Source organism: Actinia tenebrosa, unplaced genomic scaffold (genome assembly GCF_029948245.1).
Source record: "Actinia tenebrosa isolate PJP-AT-01 unplaced genomic scaffold, QUT_ActTen_1.0 PGA_scaffold2__45_contigs__length_23673736, whole genome shotgun sequence".
Lineage (NCBI taxonomy): Eukaryota > Metazoa > Cnidaria > Anthozoa > Actiniaria > Actiniidae > Actinia > Actinia tenebrosa.
The window spans coordinates 13,644,410-13,660,581 of record NW_028292579.1 but is presented as its reverse complement, the minus strand read 5'-3'; the positions used below and the strand labels follow the sequence as shown (position 1 = coordinate 13,660,581).

General features: G+C 35.7%; 1 protein-coding gene across 1 annotated transcript; it reads left to right on the top strand.

The window, feature by feature from the left end:
* The first annotated feature begins 338 nt into the window (after positions 1-338).
* On the top strand, positions 339-3,219 carry LOC148909287 (uncharacterized). Its single transcript, XM_089034074.1, has 2 exons — positions 339-354; positions 2,474-3,219. Exon 2 carries the CDS (start codon positions 2,485-2,487, stop codon positions 3,217-3,219), a length of 735 nt encoding a protein of 244 aa, XP_088890200.1. The 5' UTR covers positions 339-354; positions 2,474-2,484.
* The last annotated feature ends 12,953 nt before the right edge of the window (positions 3,220-16,172 follow it).

Here is a 16,172-nt window from a genome sequence, read left to right as displayed (position 1 = left end):
TCCACAGCGTCCAAAAAAAGCAAATCTTTCTATTGTGAGCATTGCCAACAAGCTGTCTCAAAGTCAACCTACTATGAGCATAAGATCCTTTATAGAAACAACGCAGAATTGGAAGGCCCTCTACATGGTAATACTTCATCCGCAATGGAAACGCCGGTACAGGAATATTTTGACAGTGAAAATATAAGTGATGAAGAAAATGATATTCAACTCGAGGAGGAGGATCTGAATTTCTTTTCCGAGGAAGGGGAGGAAGGCAGTAGCAATGACGAAGAGGCAAATCTAAGTGGCTTGCACGATGAAGAGGAAAATGCAATAAACGAAGAATTAGAGCCAGATATTTCTCATTCTCAGGTAGAGATGACACTTTAAGTATCATTGGCTTGTCCCATGGGGGGGAGGGGAATTTACATTTTCTTGTTTTCAAATGTCAATTTCTCCAGCCTTGAATCCCCATTAATCCAAACTAATAACCCATGTCGACTTTCCAATACAAAATTAAATTTTTCACCCAGGGATGCCTGTGGATGTTTAAATCTCTTTTGATACACATCAATTTCTTGGATTGCCTGCCATCCCCTCCCCCCTATCCCTCGGCTACAAACTACTGAGTCATTGGTTTGGGCTTGAACAAAATTTGAGTGAAATAAGATATTTCATTAGGTACTTTATATACACATGGTTTTAAATTTCATATTACATGTATTAATTTGTAGGCACAAGAATTAGGTGATGGAATCATTCCTGAACTCGAAGAAGAGAGTAATTCAGATAATGGAGATGGCAAACAAGCTACTTGTCTTCATACCTCATCAGAGTCAAGAACACTCTTGATGTTTTTCCTTCTGTGGCAATCTCTTTACAAGGTTTCAGATAAAGGCATCATGTTGTTCCTTAAATTCTTGACGGGAATGTTATTGTATATTGCTGAACTCTGTGAATACGAAGCTCTTAAAGAGTTTGCGAAATGTATTCCAGAAACAATGTATATGGTCTACAAAGCATTGTGGTTTGAAAAGAATGAATTTGAAAAGTATGCTGTTTGTCCAAAATGTAAGTCATTGTACCCCCTCAAAGACTGCATAATCAAGAAACCCAATGGACATACTGCATCTTTAAGATGCAGCTATATAAGATACCCACTACACCCACATAGGACAAGAAGACAACCATGTGGAACTACACTTTTGAAAACAAAGCGATCATCGAATGGGGGTTCTTATCTATATCCAAAGCAGATGTACTGCTACAAAAAAGTTATTGAATCTATTGAAGACTTAATCTACAAGAAAAACTTTTTAAGTGACTGTGAAAAATGGAGAGATCGCAACTTACTAAATGGTACATTGGGGGATGTTTATGAAGGTCAGGTCTGGAAAGATTTCCAAACAGTTAATGGTGAACCATTCTTGTCAGCTCCCAATAATTTTGGGCTAATGCTCAACGTGGATTGGTTTCAACCAACCAAACATGGGGTGCACAGTATTGGAGTGATATATTTGGTAGTCATGAATCTACCAAGAGAGCAGAGGTTCAAAATGGAGAATGCAATTGTGCTGGGTATAATTCCTGGACCAAAGGAACCAAAATTGCACATAAACACTTTCCTCCAACCACTGATTGATGAATTGGTAGATCTTTGGGATGGTGTTTTGCTTGACAGTGGTAATGGCATTTACGAGAAATATAGAGCTGCTCTCCTTGCTTTATCATGCGACTTACCTGCTATTAGGAAATGTGGGGCTTTCATGGGACATGGAGCAAATAGAGGTAAGATTTGTATCATTCATAAGAAGATGTATACTAATATTATTTTAGATGTATAGCTTTAAAACAATAATTTCAAATGAATTTTCTTCTTCTTGATATATCATTAAGGTGACATGGTAATATAGGGTCTCGTTTGCAGCCATTATTGGTGTCAGGATGCCTATGCTTTCTCATTCCACTAATGGCAGCTCACTCAAGTACGACATTCCTTTCCCTTTATTTAAACCAATTACACAACTACTAAGGCCTGGTTCACACTAGCGTTGTAATCGTAATCGTAAACAACATACGCAGACTCGGTATCGCATTTGTCATTTATGGGAGGGTGATTAACTAAAAAATGCACCTTTTTGGGGGGGAGGGGAGGGCACAATTAAAGTAATTTTGTTCAACAAATAAATGAAGAATTAATAAATGAATGGGCCCTCTCGAAAAGATTTTAAAAAGTGCAAAGTCAAACATGATAATTTTCAAAAAAGTCGAATCCTCATTTCACCAACTTTAATATGGTATATCACTTTAAAATACGATTTTTGGCAATACAAAGATATCGGTCACTTTCTGTGAGTGCATGGGTATTATGAAAACCCTTGGAAGCCTCCTTAATCAATGTTCAATTTCTGTTGCACAGGTTTATATATTGGCATCATTGTAATCATTATTTTGAATACAATTAATAATAATAATTGTTTTTACATAATAGGACTTCAAATCATGAGAAAATTTTACAGAGACAAGCAAGTCATGATGTCAGAATTCCCAGAAGAAATGCAACATGTCACCAAGATTGTTGAATCTGCCACAAACCCTCAAGGAACATTACTGGAAATGATACTTCCAAGTAAACAGTATTCAGAAATGCTTTCTTTACAAATAGGTAGACCATTAGAAGTAAACTTTGCGAAAACACCAGAACAGGTTCCTCTTTCACCCATTAAGAGGAAAGCATTGAGTCAAGGAGAAGTACTGAAACTTAAAGAAATGTATGCATTAATTTATGATACCTCTGTTGTTAAACATGTGTCTAGGTTTTATCAGTCCCTTACACAACTATTATATGCAGGTAATTTGTATAGTTCTAGTACCATGAATGATGACAATGCTACAGTCGTAACAGCTACATGGTTTAATGAAATGAAGCGCCCTGCCATACTCCGAGGATTTTTGCTGCATGATGTAATTTTGAAGGATCAAAATAGAAGGGAAAAGAAAGTTACACATGTTCTAGCTAAAGTAGATTGGTACAGGAGTTACTCTAGAACTAATATTTATTCTCATCCAGTAGAAACATGGTCAACTATTCCTGAGAATTACTCCAAATTTTCATACATTCCAGTTGGCAGATTCCAACAGAAATGTGCTGTTGTGAAAGGAACAGTTAAAGCAAATGGAAATAGAAAGGAACAAGTTAATATTGTTATGCCTTTGCCCCTAGAGACCAGAATATAGATTGTTTTTATAAGAAAGTGTTCTAGTTAGGGCCTCTTTACATGAGAGGGTGCACCTATGTAGTATGACTAACTCTTTTGTTTTGTGTACCCCAAAACGGAAAAGAAAACAAGAGTTAGCCCTACTACATAGGGACACCGTCTCTCATGTTAAAAAAAGCCCTTACAGTGTAATAAATCCATCAATAAGAGACAAAAGATTCAAAGTGTAGTAGCACCAAATATGCTAGTGTATTCCATGGGTATATGAAAACAACTCTTAAGATATTACAAAGTAAAAATTAATAAAATAAATGGGATTTTAGTGGTATTTACACCGTGGCTATTCAATGTCCACTGAATGAAGGCCACAAGTTTACTAGTATGCACATGTTATTAGGTGCTACCCCTTTTAAAAGGGCACTTGGACGAAAATGCCCCAAAAATGAAAATGACTTGAAAAGTGATGAAACTTATCCATATGACCCTGATAGTCCCAAGCAATAAATTTTCCCCTCAGTCATTAGTAGTGGATAAAAATTACTTATTATATTAGCATCTAAATTTGGAGTAAATGACGTCATTTACTCAACCCTATTGTTCTCTGAGCTTTTAAACCCAAATTTCTTGGGGATAATGAGTCTAAAATAAAGACATTTTAGGGATGTTGTTCTTAAATGTCTTCTATATTCAGTTTATCCACAAATATTTGAATTATTCGGACTTTCAAAATTTGGGGAATTTTCGTCCAAGTGCCCCTTTAAGTAAAGGCAAAATCACAAAATCCTTGCTAAACTGATCCTGGGGTTGTACCTTTCCCTGAAAAGGTGTTTATTTAGTTTATTTAGAATAGCATTTACGGTATTTGTAGCAATACACCTACACTGTAGTCAAATTCTAAAGACTAATTACATGCTGACGAGGGTGAGGTTGACTAACAGGATCTGTGAAATAATGTATATTAGATAAATAGTTAGATACTAGACAGTCTGTTTATTTAAAGTATGACTTAATTTCAGCCACATAGCTAAATTGCATTATTTACAATGATCAGTTTAAAGGAAAACATTTTAGAATAATAATAATATATATATATATTACATTATTATGATCCTAAAGTATCACTATTACTAGAAAATGGTATTATAAGGAATAATAAATAATTTTGAGCTGAAAGTGGTCACATGATTCTAGGTTATCATCCAATGCAAGAAAAAATTCAATTATGTCTCCTGACAACCAACATCCGCCACATACATGACGTCACTCTTTCTGTTCCAGAATACCAGTAATCTCACAGCCTAAAGATCTGCCACATACATGACGTCACTCTTTCTGTTCCAGAATACCAGTAATCTCACAGCCTAAAGATCTGCCACATACATGACGTCACTCTTTCTGTTCCAGAATACCAGTAATCTCACAGCATTAATCACATTAACTTCAACTGATTTAAATATATTTCAATATGAATTTAAACATTTCGAATAATCATGCAGGATATCTATCAAATAAAGCATAGTTTGTTTTTTCGATGTTTTTCATTTTCTGTTTGCATCTACTATATTTCAACATCTGAAAATATAAAGGATCCTTCTTGAAATCCCCAGAAATAGCTGTTCTGCGACTGTTTGAATTGTTAAGCCTCTGTTTTTTATCACGAGAGTGAACTTCATTTGAATAATTGTCATTAGAATTTAAATCTTCTTGACTTGACACATGCACATTTGCGGCGCTGCTGTCCCCTTGTCCACCGGATTTCTTCGCTTTCTTTTTCTTTTTTAACCTTTTGACGTAGGCTATTCGGCTAGCTTTCTTGTGCTTTCCCATATTTTGAAACCTTTAGATATAAGAAACATGCGTTCATGGAAGAGATGAAGACACACAGTACTGGCACAGCATAAAGCTACGAGTAGTGGCAATGAATTCGTATTTGGCAAGAAGTATATCTCAATTAGAAAATAGTTATGAACAATGATACTCACCAAATCTTAAATACGGCCTTTCTAACTTTCTTTTCCAATAGAAAAGCTTAAAATAATCCACTGTGACCTCTGAAGCAACACGTGTAGAAAGTCGGATCGATCAACCAATACCCAAAATGCCGTGCGGACCGTTATAACACAGGAATCCTATTCATCGAAGGGTTTTTTATTTCATAAATTTATTATTCTAAACAACCATAGGATGGTCTTTTACGCTTTATTATAGACTGACATCTATCTATCGACAATTTTTTCGATTCACGCATTTCATCTCATTTCACTTGTGTTGGAGAAAACCTTTCCGAGAACAATCAACTTCAACTAGGCTGAGTAATTAATTTTAAAAAAAACAGACATCGATATATAATTTGATATATCAAATAATTCTTCGACAATTTGCAAAAAAAATACATCTACGTATATGGTGGATGTATAAAATTATATTTGATATTAAAGTATGAATAATGATTTCGTTAAACTCGATGGACGTACATTACGATGTTTGATACTCCATGAAACTTGGAAATTTTGAGAATACTGAGAATACGATGTTTGATACTCCATGACACTTGGAAACTTTGAGAATACTGAGAATACGATGTTTGATACTCCATGACACTTGGAAACTTTGAGAATACTGAGAATACGATGTTTGATACTCCATGACACCTCAAAACATTGAGTATGCGTTATTGGATATTCCATGACACTTCAAGATATTAAGTATACGGACTTTGACACCCCACGATACTTTAAGTATCCTGACACGTTGAGTACTGCTCCCGGATACGTTAAATATCAGCGCGTGTCAAGAACTCGTATTTTCCTTGACATCTCTCATTTCACGCAGTGCAAGAATGCTTCACTGATGGTATTGTGAAAAAATTTTGTTTTTCCTTTTTTAATAATCTTTATTCCATCCATCTAAAAAGAAAAAGAGAATTGATCAAACTTAAAGAATTTCGCAAAATAAAATTTCCACAGACCAAAAAGCATAAGATCGTGAATAAAATACGCTGAGAAGTCACCAAACGCGCGTTATTCAAAAACGAATAATACCCTAGAATCGTGATCAAAGGATTTAGCAAAATAAAATAATTTGACTTTCAAGGAACCGCTTAACTCATAAAATGATGAGGAAAAAATGCTTTTATTATAAATAAAGGTAATTAAAACTCAAGAATTTAACACTTCAAAACAAAAATTCTGCATAATCTTCTACAGTGACCATCCTTGAGAAAAAGTCTTCATGAATACTTAAAAGTCTGTCCTCCTCCTACATAGACAATCGTACACCTGTAAAGTCGACTTTTACAGAACAAAAATTGTACTTGAAAACTTGAATTAAAGTCTCACAGCATTCTTCGTCGTCTAAACAATAAGCGATGTTTAATAGTTCCAGATGTTCATGTCTTTTGAAAGCAGAGTGACAGAAAGCATAGTGTGTAATAGTGGAGCAATCTGGCATGATAAGGATTTTCAGTTTTGGGCAAGTTTATGGTGGCATTAGAAAAAATAAGTCATCAATTTTACAATGGCTTATGTTTAGAAATACCAGATTTTGCATCATTAAGCCTGTATAATCCATTCTGTCTCTTACAAATTTAGTTAACCAAGCACAGCTTAAATATTCAAGTGACTTGGTTCTCCTAATGCATTCATGTACAATGTTCCAGTTCAGAAAGTGGCATTCATCGATGAGCACTGTTTTTGTTGTTTTGAAAACCATCTCACAAAATATTTTCTTTGTTACTTGGCGTTGGTAGCCTAAATCAAGATGAGTCCATAAGAATCGGTCTTTAGACAGATTATACCATCGACGACAAACCATGCGAGTTTTTGAAACTTTCTCAAAAGTTGATAAGAGCTGAAATATGTAGCATAGGATTTCATCTGGCAAGTTGTTGATTGCACTGGTGAACATTTTTACCTTTTACAAAATAAATCTAGCTCACAATCCCAATGAACTCCAAGCGTAAAACAAGATAACTCTTGCAACTCATACACGTTACACCTGATTTCAAAATAGTGCGAACTCTCGGGATTTCCAGTTTCGGTCGATCTTCGGCACTCGACCGACATCACTCGACGGCTTGGTAACCAGGCTAACCAGGCGTATTACATATCTATCAATGGCAGTCATGACGAAAACCAAACTCGGGAACTGATCATGAAAGATATAAATCAGGTTTTGACAAGACCATAGACTTCAATATGCCATTTTCACTTGGGAACTGATCATGGAAACCATATCAACTGATCTGCGATGGAGGGTAATCTATCATCAGATAATTTATTGCTCCACAATTCAAGAAACATGCAGGGCTCTTTTCGTTGGCGAGACATTCCTGTGTAAAATAAGAAAGCTATGTAAACAGCAGCGAGATGTCAAAGCACTTGGAAGACGAGGAAGGTACCGACTGCTAACATGTGAGTATAAGCTTATTATACGTAAGGTTACGTTAGTTTACTTCAAAATTTTAGTCGGGAACACAGCCAATAAAATATTGTAAATTCTAAATTTCATTCCAGACAATGAAAATGGTATATTGAAGTCTATGGTCTTGTCAAAACCTGATTTATATCTTTCATGATCAGTTCCCGAGTTTGGTTTTCGTCATGACTGCCATTGATAGATATGTAACCCGCCTGGTTAGCCTGGTTACCAAGCCGTCGAGTGATGTCGGTCGAGTGTCGAAGATCGACCGAAACTGGAAATCCCGAGAGTTCGCACTATTTTGAAATCTGGTGTAATGTTGAGTAGAGAAAATTCACCAAAGGCACGATATCGCGAATAAGAAACGCTGAAAACTCACCAAAAGCACATTGTCAAAGATGGAATAGTTTAATTGAAATTTACCGAAAGTTTAAATTGTAAAAATAAAAAAACAATTTCTGAACAAACTAAAAGAGCAATTTCAAAAATAAAATAAGTTCAAAAAACTAACCAAAGGTGCGTTAAAAAATATTATTAATGATGAAACTGACTCAAAGATCTGTCTTGAAATTTAAGTTAGCTTCATCACCACAATAAAACACAATATCGAGAACAAAATTAACCAAAAAAACTCACCAAAGGCACGTTAACGGGGTATTTATACATAATATTATGGGTTCGACAGCTTCAAGATCACTCTCTTAACCACTGTTATTACACACGCTATACTGTATAATAAGTTCCGGTTTTTTTCAACAGATATTTTGGTGCTGCGCTAAGCCGAGTTGTCCGAGTTGTAGCAGGGAAAAACCTTTTGTTTTCAAAACACTTTTCCCTGCTGCAATTGACTACTTGATTGCATGGACAATATACAGGAACTGGATATTATATTTTATAGTATATATATAAAAAACGACAGTATAGCCCAAGCAATGTCTAACTCGAATTGCAAGTACATACATATGGCGAGGACATCAGGAAAAGAACGACTAGAAAGATCTATAGAACGTCGTAAAAGACTCAACAGAGAAAGAGCAAGACGATTTTATGAAAATAGAAAGAAAAAGAGATCTCCTTCTTTTAATCGCCAAACAAAGAAAAGATTGCTAGAAAAAGTAAGGAAAATTCTTCCATCTACTCCAGAGAAGAAAGCTTCAATCGTCAAGAGTTTATTCGAAAGCCCAAATTCAAGGCAAATATTAATCGAAAGTGGTCATGTAAATACAGAAAAAGACACGCACGAACAACAAAGAATATCAACTGTAACTTCAGCCATCAACAATGTAAGAGAAGCAATTACCACCATCAAACACAAAAGGAACTCTGATGCTAGAGTAGCAGTAAATGTTGGCATTTCAATGCTTTGCGGAAGTCAAAGTGGACTGCAAACTCGCCTCTCTAAGGAACTTGGTATAACCAGAAGAAGAATAGCCATGAGTGCGCAGCATCGCGTGAATGTGTTGTCAAAGGAGACTACCACAAACTGGACGTAACTTACCAGAAAAACTAGAAATCATGCCGTCCCTGAAGAACAACGAAAACTCGCACTTAACTTTTGGAGCGATAAAGGTATCTCTCGACCAACTGGGAATAAAAGAGATATATCAAGACTGCGAGTTGGCCCACGTCAGTATATAGAACACGAAAAACAAATTCTAGAAAAAACACAAACGGAGGTTTACTTAGCATTCAAGCAAATGTATCCCAACATTGAAATAGGCCAAAGGTACTTTGAAAACTGCAAGCCTTTCTACGTTGTTCCCGCTCGTCCAAAAGACCGCAATTCCTGCTGCTGCAGGACTCATGTTGAAACTCAAATGTTGTTCAAGACCTGCATGAGATATTGACAGACACTACAAAAGAAGTGATGACGCACCAATCTATTCACACTTGACTGATCTTGTTGACTCAACTGTGTGACCGAAAGGAAGAAAACAAATACCATGATAATCACTGTATCTCAAGGACATGCAACCAATGCGGAACAAAGAACTTTTTCCTTTTGCCGAAGAAAATTGCAAAAATACCAATAGTAAAGTTCAATGGGAGCGATTCGAATACGTTGACGTTGGAGATAAAAAAAAGCTTCAACTGATTAGTAAGGAAACTTCACCTGGCGAAATGTTTGAGTACTTTATTCACCTACTGGAAAGCTATCCAGCCCATCAGTTCAGAGCAAATTGGCAGAACGCTGAGTTAAAGAAATTGATAGACAATTTACCCTTAGGTCAAGTTTGTTGTATTCATGACTACTCAGAAAATTACAGCTGTCAGCATCAGGACCAAATTCAGTCACTGTATTACGGACAAGTCCAGGTGTCCATCCACGTAACAGTAATGCACCGTCACGCTATTAAGGAAATTGATGGAGAAGAAAGTACTCCTGATGATCCTGCAGTCATAACTGAACATTTATATGTAATCTCACCAGATACAAAACATGACTCACACTCAGTTCACAATTGCAGAGATCAAATCTCGCAGTATTTGAAGGACATAGGATGTGCTGTTGAAACCATAAACGAATGGACAGACGGATGTGCTGCACAATACAAGAGTCGTCACTGCCTCGGTGATTTGTCCATGTCTGTTAAGGATTTCGGTTTCTCAACTATAAGGAATTATTTTGAAACATCTCACGCTAAAGGGCCACAAGACGGAGCCGGAGCTAATCTTAAACACAAATAAGATATGGCAGTAATAAGGCGTGAAGTGGTCATACAAAACGCTCGAGATCTATTCAACTTTGCTGAAAACAATTTAAAGGAACCATCACCAAGTCGGTATCAATCTCACAATGTCAGGCTAAAAAGACGCGTTTTCTTTTATGTCGAGAATCAATCACATGATCGCAGTGATCGTTTATTCAAAGAAGTCAAAGGGATTAGAAGTATTCATAGTGTAAAATCTACCGAAGAGGAATTGAAAATCTCTACCCGTCAACTATCGTGCTACTGCTATCATTGCTTGGTTGGTGATTATTCTGATTGCCTCCACAAGGATTATGTTCCTCACTGGGAGTCAAAAGAAATGGAAAATGAACAGCATGGTCGAAGAGTTACTAGAGCTATAGCACAACAAGAGACACCAGAACATGTTTACGATCTTATTTGCATCAACTCAGTTGTAGCCATTGCCTCTGGAGATAGAGGTAGTGACTACTATTTAATGAAAATATCCGAGCGCAGTCACACTTTAGAGTTGAGAGTGAAAGATGACTGGGGAAGTGAGTATCCTGTCAGGGCAGCGGTTGTAAAAGGTGAATTTTTCGAAAACGAAATTGATAATTCAGAGCATGATGGCAAAGTTTTACTTTTCAAACTTATCAGTGAAAAATGTGCAATCGTTTATTCGGCAACAATTACATATATTTGTCAAGAAATAAAGATTTTTGATGAAAAAAGGGACGTTTATATTCTATACATCGAAGAACATGAAAACATTCTCGAATCACTAAATGGATTCTAAAAATGTTATGTATTTTTCATTGCATATGTACATCATTTTTTTTTTTTTTTTGAAGGAAGGAAGGAAGCTTCTTTATTTTGCCACGGTGAAAACATCAGTCGATTGCCTAAAAATATTTAAAAGTAAAGATTTACGATTAAAAAGCTAGTTACTGTTTTACATGTTTGCCGTGGAGCCCTTAGTTACAACTTTTCTTACTGTACAAACTATCAATTTCCGTTTTAAATTTTCGTACTGACTTGACCTCTTTTATATTTAACGGTAGGTCATTCCACAATTTTGCCCCACTATAGCTGAATGATCGTTTTAGATATTCAGTGTGTGGCTTAGGTATTGACAGTTTATGATCATGATTTCGAAGGTTGTATTTAGTATGGTAGTCGGAGAAAAGGTTTTGTAAGTAAACTGGTGTACGTCCCTGCATCGTCTTAAACATTAGTAGGGCTTTTTGTTTTTTACGACGAACTGCAAGTGTATCCCAGTTTAATTGGTCAAGGAGATGGCTAGATCTTATGTCATAGTTAGATCTTGTGATAACTCTAGCCGCTCGATTTTGACGCTTTTGTAGTTGAACACATAGTTTATCACTTAATCCATCCCAAACTGCACTACAATAGTCCAGTTTGGGTAGAATTAAGGCTTCGTAGATTTGGATGGCACTATCGGTCGAAATAAATGGGCGAACACGTTTTAGAGCCCCTATACTTGAAGAGAATTTTCTGTAGTACATGCGTCTATTTTGTCTCATAAAAAGTTTTCATAAATTACATTTATACTCTCGTGCACTTTACACGTAAGAAAAAAATAGTGATTTAATTAATATCAAACGTTAACTCTTCAAAAGTTATAGAATAATTTGTAAGCATATATGTTATTGAAAATTTCGATATTAAATTGTCTCAGTAATTCAATAAGGAGAAAAGCAAAAAACCAAAAGAACATATATATAGGCGAAATGTTCTGATCACGGAATGTTGTTTGGAATAATACGTATGATTTGTTCATAAACAATGCGGATGAATGAAGCACGATACGGACGATAGGCACGTCTTACTTAATGCACAATTGGGGCGAAAGATTCAGAATATTTGGTACGATACGTACGGAACTTTTGGGATGATAGGTGCGATACTTTTAGGCACGATAAGGACGATATGCGTGAAAAGTTTATTCTTGATTTGGTAAAAAGGCATGTTTTAACGCGGGTGAATTTTCTTGCTATTTTCCAAACGATTCTAACGCTTGTTTTTTCAACTTTTCTCTGGAAGTTTGAGCCCTAAGCTGTTGAAAGTTTCCACAATTGTAGGGAATTTCATGTGCACCTGGACACGACAAAATAATTTTGATAATGACAGAAAATAAAGATTTCATTCGAAATTTACCTCAGTCGTTTTTTTCACAATTAATGATATCTGTTTTATTTATCTCTCTAAATTCTTAACCTTTTGTTTTAAAGCAAAATCAAGTTATTTTTAAGGTGCACATGAACTGCAGATTTTTTCTGTGAAATTTCATGGACGAATGTTTTGTAGTTTTTGAGAAAATATGCAAAATATAGCGTTAGAAATTTGTTACGCGATTGTATACCAATAGCGTGCGCATGGCCGTTTACTGTGGTGTAAGGTGTATTGCTAACAAACATAATTTGGAGAAAGAAGTTGAAGAAATGAAAAATCTATGTAAATTAGAAACAAGAAAGAGGAAACATGCTGAAAGGATTGCAAATACTTATTACAAAGAATGGAGATCACAGAGAGCAGAAAGAGATAGAGCCATTTCAACTCAATCACATAAAACATCTGTTGGTGTGTTGCCCAATTCACTTTTTATCCCCAGTGAATTGCTACAGACTGAATTTGACGGCACAAAAGACATTGTCCTTAGCTGTGGTGTTTTTGGAACTGTTAAGTTATGTAAGTATAAGGGGAATTATGTGGCTGTAAAGTATCTTAAAAATGTGAATATCCTGCAGAGCACTGAAGAACTTAAAAGAGCATTGTTTCATGAAGCCAGGATTCTATTGAACTTAAAAGTGTAATGAAAGTATTCCATCACTTGTTGGTGTTAGTGTTGACAAACACCCTTTGAAGATTGTATTTCAGTTTTATGGTATACAGAAAACATCAATAACATTATACTCAATATGCAATAATAATGGGGAAATAGCTTTTGAGCTCAATGAAGATCAGTGGCATTGCCTGTTCAATAAACTTGCTAAAAGAATACATCACATTCATTGTTGTGGGTACTTACACAATGATATAATGTCTGATAACGTGGTCATTTACCAGAATGGTGAGCATTATTTGCCAATGTTAATTGACTTTGGAAAAAGTTGCAAGATAAGGAACGGACACAGAAAACAGCTAAACCAGGAAGAGCAAGCTACCTATCTAGATAGGTACAAGCACATAGCTCCTGAAGTTGTTAATGGTTCTCATATTCAGTCTATTTACAGTGACATATTTTCATATAGTTATTTAGACTATAAATTATCTTCATCAATACCATTATGCTCTAGCTCTTATAAATTGAAAGAAATCATGAAAAAAAAACATCAAGACATGGAACTGTCGGGCTTCCTTAACAAATATCATATCGATTTTGGAATTGTAAATGAAATTGCTTCTCCTAGGAATAAGAGATTTTTTTTAAAAAGGAAATTTTGCTGGTTATTCAGCTGGAAATCCAATCCTATTTTGCAAAAATACAACAGAGCTGCAATGATTTAGAACAGTGTACCAGAGGAAATCAAAAACATAGTAGACATTACCAACTTCAAAAAAGCAGTGTCTACCTTTAAGAGAGTATTAAATATTTTACATGTATATTTATATTTTTATGATTCAAGTTGATATTGTAAATTAACCTGAAAAGACTTTTATTGCAGTATCGAATAAAGTTGATTATTATGGGGAGTATTATCCTGGATTGGACTAAAATCAATCTTTTGTGTTTGCAAGGTCATTTAGCATTTATTCAAAACCCTCAGTGTTGGAAGCATGTAATACCATTCACTTTTGTATATTTGGGGGCTCTCAAAAGAGCCGTTTTGGTTGTTTCAAACCATGGACCTTGATGATGACCTTGAGGCTTGATCTGTTTTGTGTGTGTGTGTGTGTGTGTGTTTTGTTATTTTGGTTTTCTTGATTCACTCATCCAAAGTCAGTTACTACTGCAATTGAAAATAAAATACATTATGACATATAAATATCATCAATAACTTTATTGTATAATGGTAGTTTGTGATACGAACAGAGTAACAGTTTCTGTAGTATCCCAGGATAACCCCACCCAAGGTATTCTTCAGCTTTTAGAAGTATACTGCTATTTCAAAAAACGTTTTTGGGGAGAATACTAAATGCCAAGAAGTGAAAGGCGATAGCAAGACCGAAAGGAACTATGAATTTTGCAGTAATACATGCAAATTAATAATACTGGCTGCATAAAAAGTCTAACAGATGATAATGGTTTGTATATAATCTTCAGTGGTCTATTTTTTTAAAAGACTAATTTAAAAGACTTAAAAAATGTTTTCCCAAAAAACTTTCAGTTGTGCCATTGCCATGCAAGTATCACCTTTCTCGTATTTTTCTGAGAACGTGTTTTGAGTATGACAAAGAGTGAGCAATAGGTTATCATATAAAAGTGTATTCTAGTTATTATTTATCTGATTACTGTACCCATTTTTTCATCGTATTCTTTCTAGTCTTTTAACCATTTATTCATTTGCTGGATCATTCATTTAATCTTTCACATGTCCATTCTATTATACATATACATTTGACAAGCATCCCTTTTTACTTCTATTCACTAACTTATTTATAGAAATGGAATAAAATTTACTTTACCAGTCCATGAGTGTGAATAAGGTTTCTTCTTCTTTTTTAAAATGTAACTTGCAGGTATGCAATGGGAGGCAGTACTATTTTCCTCGGAGAACACAGTGTTGGTCTTTTATTTTCGTCCTCTAAATGATATGTACAACGAGGACATGAGCTGTGGTCGAAATTCTCCCTCAGTTCATATCCTCACGATACATATAATCTAGAGGATGGGTCCACCTCGCAAACTGTGCTAGAATCATCGAATTGGCGAGACAATATATCTGCTCCATAAACGGATGAAATCTCATCAGCAGTGCACGAGAACTTGATATTTGGAGCACCCGAAAAATCAAGTTCTCGTTCCTTGGCTAGAGGGAAAGTTCCTTTGTCGAGGTAAGACGAAAAAGCTTTCTTCGAAAAGGGAACTTTCACTTGTACCCACCGATCAAGACCAGTGTCTTGCTCGGGAGTACAGCGGAATTTCAACTCATCAAACACAGCGTGTTTGACAAGCCAAAATTCGTGCTCCTCTGGGTCAAGGGCAGGCAGGTTTACATTTGCCAAAGCACTGCTGGATGGATTTCCCGAATTAGCAGATATAAAGCCCGCCAATTCAGGATTGTCTGCAAGGCAGACCCAGCTGTCGTACTCCTCGCCGTAACCCAGCCATTTCACGAATGCTTGGCCATCTTCACACCTTAAAATCGTGTCCACCTTCCAAAGTTTTTGTCTTCGGCCTCTTTTTTTTGGAGGGGAAGAAGGGAGATAAATATCTTTGGCAAAATCTACATATTTTGGTGGAGATTTTGCCACTCTGCCGCTTCTTGTCGATCTACGAGACGCCATTTTGTTTTAACGTGTGACCGAGGGAAAACTCACATACCTTCCAAATATGGACTTCATTACTAGTTCCCAGGCTCCCCAAAATATTAAGACGAATGACATACAATTATTTGATATATTCGATTAAGGGGAGAAATTTGATGGCCAAATTTCCAAGATGGCCGCCATTTTGAACATATTTATAAAAATCGAACTCTTTTGTTGTAAAAATGAATGTTTGGTTATTGATACATTTTTAAAACTAGATAAATGATACTTTAATGACACATTTGATCAGAAAGGGTAAATTCGCCAATGATTTTGACTACTTCCGGTCTATAAGTCAAAGTGGGAACCCTGTGGTGGAATGTTGCAAGGGATAATTCCCAAATTCTTGACTTTGAAAGCTGGTGTGAAAACCGAAAACAAGAAAGCC